Raw genomic sequence first — 15,257 nt, 5'->3', positions numbered from 1 at the left:
AATTAAAGGCAAGCATGGATTCAAGATCAGGGAGAGGGAATGGGGGGGGTATAATGTGCGGGAGGATAATCCAAATACTTTTAAACCAGCAATGCCTCAAAAGATAGCTTTCAGTTCAGGCCTAAAAATATATCTAGCAGTCAGGCTTCTTTATATGGAGAGAACTCCAGTCTTTAAAAAAATGCCCACTTGTAATGTTAGATTATGGGTGGTCAGTAGCTCTGATTCTGCTATTGCGGTTACACTCCAGCTGAGAGTTACTTTTATTTCACTTCTAGAATTTCACTGCTTTCACAAGGAAAGTGAATGTTGCCAAAAGAATCAGGCTCAATGTCTTAAATAAATAAATAAATATCAAGACAGCCCCATACATGCAGCAGAGACATTCACAGAGCTCATACAGACACTGAACAGGGCTGGGAGCGATGATTCTGCTTGTACAGACTCTAAAGTCTCAAGATGGGTGCAAAAAAGAATTTTACAGCAGTTCTAACCTTCTGCCAGTTTTGGGTCTTGATCGTCCTTTTGAAGTTCTTGGCCTCTCTAGTTTCATCAAAGACTGTCTCAAGCTCTCTTCAGTGTAAGCTAGATATACGTGGGAAAGGTCCACCTCAAAGGGCTGAGTGGGGGAAGCAGACATCACGAGTTAACATTCATGGGTCATGCCAAAGCACACTATCAAAACTAGGAAAAATTATATAAAATGGAAGCGCAAAGGATCACTTACATCTTTTTCTTTTTTATCTGGCACTGGAGTTTGTTTTCTCATGTTATTGCCGGTATATGCAACACATTTCTTAGAAGAAGAAAAAGAGGTTAAGAAAGGCAATTACATACTGCACAAATAACCACACTATTGTGAGAGTTTTTGTTTGTCACAGTGGGGAGGATTTAAAGACAGGCAGATTTTGTCCTCGATTTGCCCAATACAAACATTTTAGGAATTCAATTCCAAGCACATTTACTTGGGAATAAGATTCACCAAAATCAGTGAGATGCCTCCAAGTGAACATAGAGAGGACCGGGATGTTTGTGTAAGGCACAGACATTCCATCTAACAGAAATATCCCATATTTTAAGGTGGATAGTGAAAAACTACATCTGGCAGGTTACTGCATTTGTGTCTAGCACTCAGAATGGGGGATTACAGGTAAATTAACATGGGGACGTAACAGATAAAGGTCCTTCAGGATGACCTAACATTTTATATCACCGTTCCCATTAATCACAGCTGTGCTTACGTACCAACTGCCACTCTCCAATATCTTCATTCCAGTGAACATAGTTTTCAATCATTTCCTTGGGGGAAAAAAATCAGAAGAGGAAAATAAAGAAACACAGATTTATGACCTCTGGACTTTAGACACAACAAGGGCACCACTGGAAACTTCTATAGGGGAGGTATAAGTTCACAGCTTTTTTAATGCAACTACTGGCCCTTGTGGTGATTTTTTTATCTCTTATTTTATTTTGATAATTTATATACTGTTTAATTACATTAGTCTCTCTAAGCGGTGTATAGGAGACTCAATAGAATGAAACTAAAAATGACTTAAAACTATAGAATAATGCTGAAGTTGTACTGAACAGGAAGCAATAAAAAGAACAGAAGCTAAAGAAGGAAGCTTTTAACTAAAGTTACTGGGTCCTTTGCTGAACAAGACTCAACTATGAATACACATTCTAGCACATAGGTGGCGAACATCAGGGCCAAGAGCTGGAAGCACACCTCACTGTCTGGCCTTTGGGACTCTGCCAAGGCCGCATCTTTCACTTGCCTTCTTCTATGCCCACCTTGAGTGGTTTTGCCTGGCTGGAATATGTGGAACTCTGCTTATGGTGCTTGTACTGGTTGGTGGAAGGAAGAAGCTAAAGGGGGTCAGTGATTCCATAAAACTTCAGTCAAGAGATTTTCAGGAACAGCTTCAATGATCCCTTTACAAAAAGGGATGTTTTTCCAAACTTTTCTAGGGTTATTATTACTGAATCTCTCAAAACAAATATGGGGCTGCCTTAATTTTTTCACCTGATAGTCCTGTGGTATAAAGTTGTCAATAATAAGCATTTGAAGACGAAGCTCCCTGCTGAGCTGTCGAATGTTCTCCAGTAAGCCTTCAATTTCTCTCTGATGTTCTTGTTGCAAATCTGCCATCTAGGAATACAAATTGCAAACCAAATGATCAGGAGACTACAACTAGGATCCGTCCACTAAGAACTGGGATACTGAATCATGATTTCCCCACCACATTTAACATTGGTGATAAAGATATTTATGAGCATCCCATGCAAAACCTGGTATTTTACCTACTGTGCTTTCAAGTGCAGTTCATATTAAGTCCCGCAGACTTGTTTTTATGTAAGTGAGCCCATTTCATCTGGTAGTTTTTTTTTTAAAAAATGAAGAGGCCCAATCCCTACATCAGTTTTGTTTTCACCTTCTCCATTGTTCTTTCTTCCCTCTATGTTCTGTCTATCAGATTTTAGGCTATTCTGGCAGGGAACTGGTTCATTTTGTCTTTTTCACGTGGCTCAGTAACATTTTATGAGCTTAATTAATAAATAATTAATTCTAATCATCTGACGGAAAGTAATTTTAGCAAACAAACATTTTCACTTCAAAATGTAAAACGTGTGCACCATATTATTTGGCTAGTAGTTGCTGCCATAGGTTTTCCTCTTTCATTAATTACTTTTGAACCAATGCTCAGAACTTCATCAAACGAATGAAAACGCGTCTTTCTTGACAAACCTGAAGAAAGTCCATCAGTACTTTTTATCAAAATTGGACAGAAATATATGATATGCTGGTATAAAGACTGCAGTAAAAAGGGTCAGTTTTTGACACATTAACTTGCTGTACCTGTGGCAATTGTTATTGAATCAGTTTGAAATTTGGCACATTCATAGACCTCATCAGGTAGATCACATATGCCAAATTTCAAGTTATCTCAACGGGCCATTTGTATAAGCTATGGAATTTGGATATTTATAACAATGGAACTTTCCCCCCTGCTTACCTTAACTAAAGTGGGCACTCCTGTGCCACTTTAATAAACAAACAGAGAAGATTAAAACGTAACCAGAGGAACAATAAAATATTATAAAATCAATATAATGGCAAATATAGCAACAACAGAAAATTAAGTAAACCAATGAAGGAAGCTAATAAAAAAATTAAAAGCCAATTGAATATTAATAATAGTCATTGATGCCATCAAAAGCCTCAGAGAACAAAAAGGGTTTTATTTGAGTTCTAACACAAAAAGATGTGCGATACCTCTTGTACCTGTCAGGGAAGAACATTCAACAAATGGGATATAACAGTTGAAAAGATCCTCTCTGTGATACTACAAACTTAAGCTCACACGGCAGGGGGATTAAGGGAGTTCCTCTGCTGCCCTGGGCTCCTACTGGGAGGAAGGGAAGGATATTAATCTAATAAGCAAAATAATAAATAAATAAATAAGATGCTTTCCAACCTACTCATGACCTTTATATGCTTATGACATGTTACCATGTAAAGCACCTGGCACATTGATGGTCCTCTATAAGTAGTATATAATTCAAGAGTGCATTGTCAGTAGGTACTAATAAACATAGTATATGTGAGAGCTTATGTAAATAACCACATATATCTGAACGAACACACACACACACACACACACACACACACACACACACACACACACACACACACACACAGAGAGAGAGCAGAGAGAGAGAGAGAGAGAGAGAGAGAGAGAGAGAGAGAGAGAGAGAGAGAGAGAGAGAGAGCGAGAGAGAGAGAGAGAGAGAGAGAGAGAGAGAGAGCGAGAGAGAGAGAGAGAGAGAGAGAGAGAGAGAGAGAGAGAGAGAGAGAGAGAGAGAGAGAGAGAGGTGATACCTAGTGTTGTTTCTTCTTACTCCAACATGTGAGCGATACCATCTTTCCTTTGCAAGAGGTGCAAGGACTATTTGCATGTGCATATCTGCCTGCAACACTGCTCAGAAACAGGGATGTTCAAGTCCTTTGACTTGGGAACAAGCTCAAAGTCTTTATGATACTGACCTCTGACTTTGCTGCCATTAGCATTGTCCAGACTTTCTTCAACTTCTTGGTCTTCCCTTGTGCTTCCTCCTGAAGACTGGTGTACTTTTCCTCAATGTCCAAACGCTCTTGCTATTTGCAAATGATTAAAAATGCCACAAGTTAGACAGAATTGTCCAAATGATGTGCTGGTGAAAGGATGATATTCAGTACAAGCTTGAGGGGATTATTAACATAACAAGTGTGTGCAGGGATCCTATGTGAAGGGTTGCCAGATAGCACCATCTCATCTCCATTTTGTCTCCACACTATCACCTTGGTGAAAAAGTCACTACCTTGTCAGGAAATATTAATAGGCAAGTTGTAACAAATGAGATGCATTTTGCAGGTCCCACTGACATTCTCCATTGAAATTGAAAAGACAGCATCTAAACCCTCTACCCAGTGGCCTGGGAACTCTTCAAGGTGTAAAAGCCAGATCTTTCTTGCTTCCTAATTCAATCAAGTCAACATCATATCGCTTATCAGTTGGCTACTGAGAACCTCGAGTTTCCGAATGACAATCCAATTAGCAGCAAAAAATACACCCACCTAGAGTCAAGATTCCTGCTTTATCATCCTTTCCTTTTGTGCACTCTTTTCTTTCCAGTTTTATGTTTCTGAGACCACAACTACTCTGGAGCCAACTCGAAGTGTGACTTCAGGAGTGCAATCCTACTGGCATAAACTCAGTCAGACTGACTCTTGACATTCCTGCTACAGATGCCTCTCTACACACATCTCTCATCCAGAGATCTATGCCTGCTGCAGCCTTGCCATAGCTAAAGAACACCTGCTCTTCTTGCTTTGTTTTTGGATTCAAACTCATGCAAATGACGCTTGCTCCTCCTTGGACAGGTCACAAGGGAGGAAAGATATCATTCTCGCTCTATTGCCAGCTTTCCAACTTCCACCTCTTCAAGTCCTGCAAACACTATGAAGCATCACAGGGCAGCCTCCTTTGGCTTGCTGCTTAGTCCCCATTCTTCTCTACTTTCCCTTCAATAATCAACTCACTACCGTTTGATTTTCTCAGTAAAAAAAAAAAAATCTGGAAAAGCTCTGATAAGGAAGAGTATCGTGAATGTTTTTTCATAAGCAATCAAACAGTCCAGCAACCAAACCTCTTTCTCCTCAAGCTCCTTACGGAGCTGCTCTGCTCTTTTCCTTCGCTCCTCAAGCTCCATGTTAGATTCTTCTAGGAGCTTCTCCTGCTCTTCTGCTTTTGCCAGCAAGTCCACACCTCCTACGATCACTTTTTTTTCCAAGGCAGACAACTTCTCCAGCAAAGACTGATGTTCCTGTCTGGATAAAACAGGGAAGGGAAAACAAATCCTAAGGACTCTGAAGCTACATATAGATCCCAGCTTTTCTTGCAGGGCCCACACATTACATCCCTGAAGTCCTAAATAGTTTTCTTACACTTGTTTATTGGTTTAAAAGGAAACAAAGAGCTACTATAAGGAAGATGTAAGCCTGTTTACTAGTGTCAACTTAAGCCAGGCTGAACAGGGCCTACTTTTCAGCTCTTCAGCCCACCCACTAGGGACTGCTAGAACATTTACAACAAGGAAACAATCTCATCCTCTTCTCTCAAAAATCTCTGCTAGTTTGTTATTCTGTGTCTCTTGTGCTATTGTGATGTTTGCAAAGTGAGCAAGACAGAAGGTTCTAAATCTTGTCCCCACTCAGTTTTCTTGATTTATTCAGCATTTTTTGTAGAACTAGGCAAACTGAAATAACTCTTTCGACTACAGAAGCTTTATTAACCCCTATCTATTTTCCATGTTACAGGCCAACATATGAACAGAATCACTGTACATCTGTGGTGGGGTGTGTGTGTTGTACGTATCTGAAAAGAGTATCTAAGCAAGGAATGCATGTTTGGAATGTCTGGGCCAAATATATGTCACCATCTGTCTGTGTTGGAATTGCTTTTTAATGTGATTTTAAACCTTTATAAAAAAATAGATGTTTTAAAAGCTTTTAAAAACGTTTTAAAAGATGTTTTGCTTTAATATGTTTTTAATGGTTGTTTTGTTTTAATATATTTTAAAGTCTGTTTTTATGAGGTGTTTTTAGTGCTTTTGTTTGCTGCCCTGGGCTCCTACTGGGAGAAAGGGCAGGTTGTTTTATTATTATTATTATTATTATTATTATTATTATTGATAATGATAATTATAATGATAATAATAATAAATGTAGAGAGTGGGAGAGAAAGCTTTCTTTGGGCTGCAAACATAAGCAAAAGAGGAATATGGAAAATATAACTGCATGTGTGTGAGAACATTTCAGATACATTTGGGATCTTGGGTGTGTGCTAGTCTGTCAAAGTAGTGGCATTTTTAGAGTGCGTGACAAAGTATGCATGCCCAAAGTGTAAATAACCTGCCACAAGTTCTACTCAGAGTAGACCCACTGAAATGAATTGATCTCAGTCATGACTATTAACTTTAACGTGTCTATTCTAAATAAAACTACCATTAGATACAATCCCAGGGTTACAACCACATAATGCACGTGAAGCATTGTGAACACTTGAAAGTGCTACACCGATGTCAAGTAGGAAGCAGTATATTCCAATTTTAGAATTGCTCACTGTGCTTTAAGCAGGTCTTTTTCCCTCTTCTCCAGCTCTGCCCTGGCTTTGTTTCTTTCTTCTTCTTCCATATCAAGCTTTGTTTCAAGAGCTTTCCTTTCTTCATCAATCTTAGCTTGCATCTCCAACATCTTATCAGGAGAAACTTTCTTCTTTCCTTTCAGGAGAGTCAAGGGTAGGTTTAAAAAACCTAAGCATACTGAAAGCACACGTGCACTCCCCCAGAATATGAATGGTCATCTTTCAAATTAGATTAGCTGTTGCGACATGAACTAAAGAGTTTGTGGCTGCTACTGTAAACTCAGTAAATCCAAGAAGGAACCACACTGAGATGGTGACATTGCTCCATCTTAGTGCCTGATGTATTTTAATTATTTAGTAGAGCTGCATATTTTATCAAAATCCTTGGTAATATAGGCACCTCAGGAGCATTTGCCCTCAAAGATGTCCTCCAGCCATACAGAATTCTAATTTAGAGACATGAGTGAGAAAATAATCTGATGAAAATCAGTAAATGGTATGCTGAATTGTAACAGAGAGAATAAGACAACTGTGTAGATACTATCAAATTATTAATTTCACAGAAAATCTTTTCCATAACTGAACCACTTTAAAAAACAACACTGTAGGCACCTAAAGAGGCCAGCATTTGAAAACTAAAAATCAGAAGTTGTATAGTGCTTATATAAAATATATATGTATGAAGGAATAAAATTTGAATGATGGAAGAGGAAAAAAGCAAAACGATTAAGCTAAAAGCAAGCTTGCAAAACCAAAAGAAATCTTTGTACTGAGATTAGAGGGAAGAAAAAGGAGGGTGAGAAAAAGAATAACATCTTTGTTTGCCCCCATTTTGCTCTCCCCTCCCTGATCCCCACATTCTGATACCTCTAGGCTATCTAGATACATCTAGCATGACAACATCTTGAAAACAAGCAATGGTTTTACTGCTGCTGTTAGGGAAAACGCTTAGAATACCCTTGCTCTTTCCCACAGCTACAGCTGGATAATGTCGCGTGTGCACACACACACACAAAACCCCTTTGTCTAAATAATGAACCCCTTCACAATTCAATGTGTAACTGCACTGGATCCAGGAACACTATCAGGCTATTTTTGGGCATCTCAAATCCACTGAGGTTGGAGAGAAAAAGCTAGGCAATCTAAACAAAACCTTAAACAAGTCTATTAAACTGTATTAGATGGAGTGCAAATCAAACACACCAACCTGATTGATCTTGCATTTTAAGAGGAAGAGGCAAACAAATCGCAGAGAGGCAGCACACGCACAAAGAGGAAGGAGGTGGGGAGGGAAAAAAGAAACATATTATTGGCTTGATTTGTTTTACAAAAAAAGCAAACAAGGTCATAAGTAAAAGCATTCAGCGAAATCTGCATCTACAGACAAAAAGAAAAGTCGGCAAATTAAACACCAAAATGCAAGATTAAATGTGAGCACTGCTGCCCCAAATCTATACTGAAGAGTATCATTAATCTTCAGCATGTTGCAGGGTAACATTGTTTTTCTCAATGATATTAAGCTAAGTCTGCTGTTCAAGCTAAAAGCCTGTCACAAAGATTATGCCCTAAGAAACATCCAAGAGAGTTATTTACTACCCTAGATTAAAACCTGGGTATTTTGAAGTAGCCAATTGCCATAAGTGTCCAGTTAAGGTTGCTTGATGTTTGATTATAACTGCCAGTCAGCTGGCTGCATCTCACATGACCAATCTTGCTTACAGGAGAGGCCATAATAAGATTTCCATGTTAATTTGAGCTGGGTGCTAAACAGATTTGTTTGTAGAAACTCAGATGCTTCTACAGAGGTCAATTTTAGCTGGTGCTGTCAAAGAGAAGGAGTAGTGTTGGCGTTGGAAAGGAAAATATGCAATGAAAACATGCAACATGCAAAAAGGAAAAAAAATCACAGCATGGGAAGAATATTTTTGTTGAAATTTAAGGCCCCATCTATGCCACACTCCTTTCAAGCTCAAGTTTATTCCATGGACAGGAAAATGTTCATCAAAAGAGAACATTCTATTATGATTAAGAGCAGTGGTTAGAAGAAGAAAAAGTACATTTATTTCCAACTATTGATGAAAGTGACTAACAAAGGCCCCTTGAACCTTGTTCTACCTCATCAGCAGCTAAGAACAAGCCAAATTGGTGTTACTGACATCTCCACCCATAATGGTTAAATGCTGCAAGTTAGCAGCTCCACTGAATACAATAAGCGCCACAGATGCAGGGGTTCTGCATTCACTCCTTCTGGCATGCAGAAGGAGAAATCTCAACACATACATGTGGAGCTGATCTTCCTTGTAGAGGCTGATGAGATGCAGCCTCTGCAGAAGCAGAGTATGCAGTCATTTCTTGTGTACCTATAAGAGTTTCAGCCAGTCCTCTCAAAGATTACAGAACCATGCACTTTTCATCTAGCATCTTTTCCAGAATACACATCTAGAGAAAGATTGTGAAAATCCTACTGAAATATTCATGATTGATATTTAGTATAAAGCTACTATTTTAGAGATCATTAACAATATGCCCCCATATCCACTTGCATCCTGCCACCCTCTACAACCTGTACTAACATGCCTTCTTTCTGTCCTCAGCTATTTAGCCAAAGGTTAATCTTAAAAACAGTTTTTTTTCAAGGTTTGAAACAGCAAAGAAAAAAAACATGCTTTATTTGGGTGGGGGGAGAATCCACATTTCACTCTGAACAAAACCAATGTTGTGGACAGGTAGCAAAATGCAGCATCAAAACAAAGAGTGCACAGGTTATGGAAAGGCCAAAACTTCACTGAATGACTAAAGAGCTCCCACTCACTAGTGAAGGATTTATCCAGAGGTTTCTCTATGACAGAGCATGTGGAGTCTGAACTACTGCTGCTGCTACTGCCTGGAAACAGAGAAACGGGCCCCACGGAAAACCCGGGAAAGAAGAAACAAGATGAAAGAAACACATGCTACGCATTAGCTCGAAAAGGACAAGAAACTCAGAGAGACTGGTTTAACAATGCATAATTCCATTTTCATTATCTCTGTTTAAAAACTTTGGTGTATGGCTGCTGTGTTGCAGAGATACCTCCTAGAATAAAAGAATAAAATACACCCTGATTCATTGACCCAAGTCATTTTAGTGGTTTAGATGAGAAAAAACCCAACTGGACAAATGACAATTGTCTTGGTCTCAGGAAAACCGGGCCTCTCTCATTTCTCCAGGAAGACAAAGCAGTTTTGGCACTGGGTCTTATTAACTGTGGCTACTAAAGGATCAACAAAAAGTGAGGAAAAAATTTGGAAGAAGGAAAAGGTCACTGGTCTTCAATATTTTCTTAGTGTGGTCCTAAATCATAGCCCCTGTCACACAAGAGCAATGTATTTGCCTTGAAGCCTGCATCTGAAAGGAGGTGGGACACCTCCTTGTGGGGAGCACACATGGGAAAACGTAAACTTATTGGTGAATATGTGGTCTTATTCTGTTCCAGAAGGATAACTCTGGAGGATCTTCCAGACCAATCGTCGTCAGTAGGAGGTAGTGTGTGTGAGAGAGTGAAATTCCTCTCCATCTCCTTCCCATTACTCAGTTTGGAACAACATCATTTGAGTGGCAGCAAGCTCTAGTTTATGGCTCAAAGGAATGGTCTGCGAAGCAGCCAAGACCTATATCTAACCTTGAGGTTGCGGGGACTACCCTTTTGCATTATCTCTCATGAGAACGAGAAACAAGGGAATGGGCACCATATCCTATTCTGTGGGCCATTATTGTGAGCCTCACATCCATCTTCCTCGTGGGATAACTTTTACAGTCACTTGTACATATTATAGCCATTACTCAGAGGTCATTGGATTCAGCCTCCCAGTGGTGGCACCTCCATATAGCAAGTCGTAATATGCACAGAAACTTGCTACATGCATTTCCCTCTTTCATGTGGAGACCATGACAGCAGCAACTAATAGTGGTAGAATAATTAGAATCTTGGACAGCTTGGACGAGATCAAGAAGCAAAAAGCACCCAGTATGGAAACCAATGGCTGTTATACACAAACCAGAGAAATGGGTGATGGGTCCTTTGAATGATAGCATGAAGGCATGAACCCATCTTCATGGCTTTTACTATTTCCACCCTGTATTGCTCTGCCACATCAAGCCCTATTACCCATTGGGGTAACCTCCCAATCTTGGATAAATGCTGTGCTCTTAATTGGGTTCAAACTGCTATATTCCTTACTTTGGAACTGTCATGCCTGGGTTGGGACTCAAGAACAGAATCACTTGATGAAAGCAAATCAGTTTTTATTAAGAGTAATTTCCAGACATAGGCTTCTCCGCCTCATGAACTCTTAACATGAACCAAAACCCGCGACATGGAAGAGAGTTGATAGAACAGAGTATCAAACATTCCCTGTCCCTTATCAAGGGGGCTTTCGGGCGCGAATTCTCTCGCTCCGCCTCAAATTGCCCACATCTATGCCCCTTCCCTCCTCTTTTCTTTGGTGCCTTTTTAACTGTCTTCGGGTGCGGGGCGATGAGGCGGCGGCTACCTCCTCCCCTTCTGATTCAGAAAGGATGGTAGGGAGTGGGGGGGGGTTGGCCCAACACTTCAGGCGATTTCTCTCTACCCTTCTCTGCAGCCGAAGGGACTTGGTCTCCCTCCTCCTCCCCCTCTGTCTGTAACTGCTTCACATTCCTAGGGGGGGAGTGCGTGGGAAACGAGTCTGTTGCCTGTTCAAGGTTTTCCCCCTCTATCTGGGAAGCCTCCTCCTCCCCTCCAGACGGCTCAGCCCAACTGCCCCCCTCTCCTAGCTCATTCTCAGAAACATCAGAATCCCAGCCATACATCCTGACAGGAGCCTTCCCATTCCTGTAAAACCCTGGCGTTTCAGTGGAGGGGGGTGATGGGTGGGAAATGAAGCCGCTTTTGAAGAACAAGCTTCAAAATTGCTGTTACTGTGTCATGGGCAGGTAGCTTATATCTCAAAAACATCTTAGTTGGCCAACAAGATTATCTGCTATCTGAGAAACCAGCTTGGATGAGAACAAAACTGGTAATTATAATCAACTACAACTGAGATAAAATGGAAATAAAATACTAGCGAGAGCCACTCTTCCCCTCAGTATTTAATAGAATCAAATATCTTATAACAAGCCTGTACAATGGTCTGAAATGGGAACAAATCTGGAGAGAGAGTAAGCCTGCTCCTCTTCATTGTGATCAAGGCAATTGTCAGAATTCTTATTAACTGTCCACTGACCTAGAAGGAGGGTAAACCATCTACCCAGGAAAGGCAGAACCAGCTTTCCAGACCTATATACCAATACTTGTTGCACAAAACACACACACCAATCTAAGCAGAAGACATAAATACACTGAAAAAGTGCCAACACAGCAAGCACCGATCAATTTTTAATACAGAAAGGGTGCAAACTCACTGGGTTAATCATGATTTAAAGATACATAGCACAGGGCCTATTTGGACATTCCCTCTCTCCTCCGCATACAGTATACACACACAATGCATGGTACAGATCAGAAATCCTCAGGCTCATGTATCGCCTTACTGAATGTAGATCAAGGATGGGGAACTGGATCCTTATTTCTCCTACCCCTGCCCACTTGGGTTAACTATGACAGGTGGGCAGGGTCCTCTCAGGTGATTGGTGCTAAGAGCATCTTCTTTGAAGGTGAAGCACCCCTCAGCTGATGGGCACCAAGAGGGAGCCCCTCTCTAGTCCCTTTTCAGGTGCTAATGGGCTTTGAAGGGGTTCCCTCACAGTTCCCATCAGCTGACTGATGGGGAACTCCCTAGTGTAACTGAATCCAGCCAGGTCCTTAGTTGTACCAATCCTGACATCAGGTGTTGAACAGGTAGGCATGGTTTAGGGAAAGCAGCCTAATTAGGAGCATTGTCAGGCCTAATTAGGCTTGTGGGCCCGAGTCTCCCCACCAGTGATGTAGATGATAACTTTCAAACCAAGAGATTCTGCATTCAGATCACAGAATCTCCTCACCCTGTTCTCTGGCAGGTCTAATATCAGTTGCATATGTTTAAATGTATTCAAATAAGTACAAGATATCCCTGTGTTCTATACACAGCATGGGGTGTCATGGGAAAATAGTGAGTAAGCACATGAACCTGAGGACCTGGCCTGTTCCACTTTCCCCACACACAGAATCCCATAGATGTTATCCACAAAGGGGAAAAAATCATAAACCTGAAATAGTTCATCTGTTCAAACCACATGCAAAGTCATTGTTTTAAACATTAAGTCCACACAGCACATCTTTTCATTTGTATAGTTTAAAAAGAAAAATTGAAATTCCATCCCAAGTTATTACAACTTGATGCATTCTGTAGAACAATTTGAGTCTTATATGCAATTAGACTAAAGCGATATTCCCATCTGTACTTTTTACCTCTGACCAAAAAGGTGAATAGTTAAATTAACTGAAACAAAGATTAATTGGATGCTCTGAAGTCTAGCAAACTTTTTTTTCTTAGAGAAGCCTCTTGTAGCACCAAGGATATTCTCTATTTTAAGAGCAAATTATAAAAAGGCTCATTACCATTCCCCTAAAGAAGCCTGTGTCAACCAAGACAGTGGGCACCTTGACATGGGAAGGTAACACAACACCGTATCATTTATAGTATTTAGTCCAATCCATGTAGCTGATTATCAGTTTACCCATGCATCTTCCCTATTACAGTCACTGAAAAATCAAGAACTCAAATACCTGTGCAATTCTGAACTATGAATATGACCCTACTGTAATTTGAGAGCTCCTCTGTTCAAGAAAACTACCACAAGCATGCTACCCAAGTAGGAGATTTTTCTTTAGGTATAGCACGTCAAACCAAAACACTTCAAGAGAGTCTGTTCCTAAAAGGAGCATGATAATTGCAGCAGGCACTCTGATAATATTGTGAATAAGAAAACCATGGCTATTTTCTCAGCGCCTTACCCCTTCGCTTCTTTCGCTTTTCCCCATCTTCGCCAATCTCTCCATCATCATCTTCATCATCTTCTTCAGAGCCGCTGGTCTCGGAACCAGAGATCTCTTCCCCTATACAGTATTACTTACAAGTTTATCCAAGAAACAGACATGCTTCAGTGAATGCTCATCTACAGATTATTGTTACATCAGGTTAACTTAAATCTCACTCCAGTCCTGTCCATTCCACCATGCTTTCTAGAAAACAGGACTAGAAGGAAATCACACAGACTTTGACACATAGAACCTTAGCATTAGCAGCTGGATGTAGGCCTGAGGTTGTATTCAATACAGCGCTGAGTCACTGGTTCCGTCAGTGCAAGTATTTCTCCCTGCACAACAGAATTATTTCCCCTTTCCTCCCCTTAATCTGTTCTGGGGTTCCCCCAGCCTTCCAGAGAAGATCTGGAGAAGGCGCAGGGTACATGCAGGGAGAGAGAAGAGGGGGGAGTCCCACTGAGCAACCATTAATCCTTGCACTAGTGCTAATCCTTACGCTAACACAATTAGTTAAACACTGCTCCTGATTTTTATCAAATTGACTTTGCTGTATCCTTTGACACCAGGCAGGTGCTTTCATTGTACTTTTTTGGCGCCTGCTAAAAACATTTTTGTTCAGGCAAGCCTATATAGATATGTAGAAGCTGACCTGTGGTTAAATATTTCATTATTGTAACTTAATTGTTGTTTTTATTTTGATTTTTTAATATCTTTTTCAATTTTGTTTTTTATTGACAATTTTAATGCTCACTGCATTTTTTGTAAACCACTTAGAGGTCCTATTTACTATTAAGTGGTACATAAATTTTGTGAAATAAATAAATAAAGTACTAGTTGTAAGCAAGCTCAAACTAAGTGAAGAAAAAGTGGTGACTTTGACAATCCACTCTTAGCTCCAAGTACCATCTAGTGGGCAGATATAGTATTTTACTCAAAGGAGTTAAGCACCAATCTGAAGTTCACAGCAAGTATGGTGTAGTGGCTCAAGTGCTGAACTTAGATTTAGGAAGACCTAGATTCATATACAATGACCTTGGGCCAGTTGCTATCTCTCAGAGTAACCCACCGCACAAGATTGTTGGGAGGATAAAGTGGGGCAACACCCTGTACATCACCCTGAGCTGCTGCAGGAAGGGCAGGATAAAAATGTTTACAATAACAATTTAACAACCAGAATTTCTTCGCCTTGTGGAGAGCTCTGAATGTATTTTGGGTACTTAAAGCTATTTCCACTAGTCGCTAGAAATCTCTACAGAAAAAATGCTGGTAGAAAAGAGTTTGTGGGTTACCTTCCTCCAATTTTTTCTTAAGCTCTTCGATTTCTTTTTGAAATTGGCGAAGTAAGGCATCCTTTGGATCTTCATTAATTCTAGCCTTATTCTTGATGTTTTTGGCACGGTTGGCATATCGCAGAGTGCTGATAGTCTCATCATAATTGTAGTCTGCTGGACCAATGTTTGCACACTAAAAAAGAAGAAAAATGTTATGTACAAGAGACTTTATAGGAAAAAGGATCCTGGAAAACTACGATTCAATGCAAATCAAGGACTACAGGGCAGCCATGTGCCTAATTCTATGGAATACACAACAC

General features: G+C 40.2%; 1 protein-coding gene across 4 annotated transcripts in view; it reads right to left on the bottom strand.

The window, feature by feature from the left end:
• KIF3A (kinesin family member 3A) overlaps positions 1-15,257 on the bottom strand; it is a 46,219-nt gene that overhangs the window by 18,542 nt on the left and 12,420 nt on the right. For 3 of the 4 annotated variants that reach the window (XM_061617052.1, XM_061617053.1, XM_061617051.1), the window contains exons 8-16: positions 14,956-15,130; positions 13,637-13,738; positions 6,666-6,822; positions 5,191-5,371; positions 4,049-4,159; positions 2,027-2,152; positions 1,246-1,299; positions 728-796; positions 495-619 (exon numbers count right to left, since the gene is read on the bottom strand). In XM_061617052.1, the coding sequence (XP_061473036.1) occupies positions 495-619; positions 728-796; positions 1,246-1,299; positions 2,027-2,152; positions 4,049-4,159; positions 5,191-5,371; positions 6,666-6,822; positions 13,637-13,738; positions 14,956-15,130 (1,100 nt within the window). Of the gene's footprint in view, positions 1-494; positions 620-727; positions 797-1,245; positions 1,300-2,026; positions 2,153-4,048; positions 4,160-5,190; positions 5,372-6,665; positions 6,823-7,893; positions 7,903-9,498; positions 9,571-13,636; positions 13,739-14,955; positions 15,131-15,257 lie in introns of all 4 variants that reach the window. The other variant, XM_061617054.1, reaches the window with a different exon arrangement.

This window comes from Rhineura floridana, chromosome 3 (genome assembly GCF_030035675.1).
Source record: "Rhineura floridana isolate rRhiFlo1 chromosome 3, rRhiFlo1.hap2, whole genome shotgun sequence".
Lineage (NCBI taxonomy): Eukaryota > Metazoa > Chordata > Lepidosauria > Squamata > Rhineuridae > Rhineura > Rhineura floridana.
This window is presented reverse-complemented; position numbering and strand designations above follow the sequence as displayed.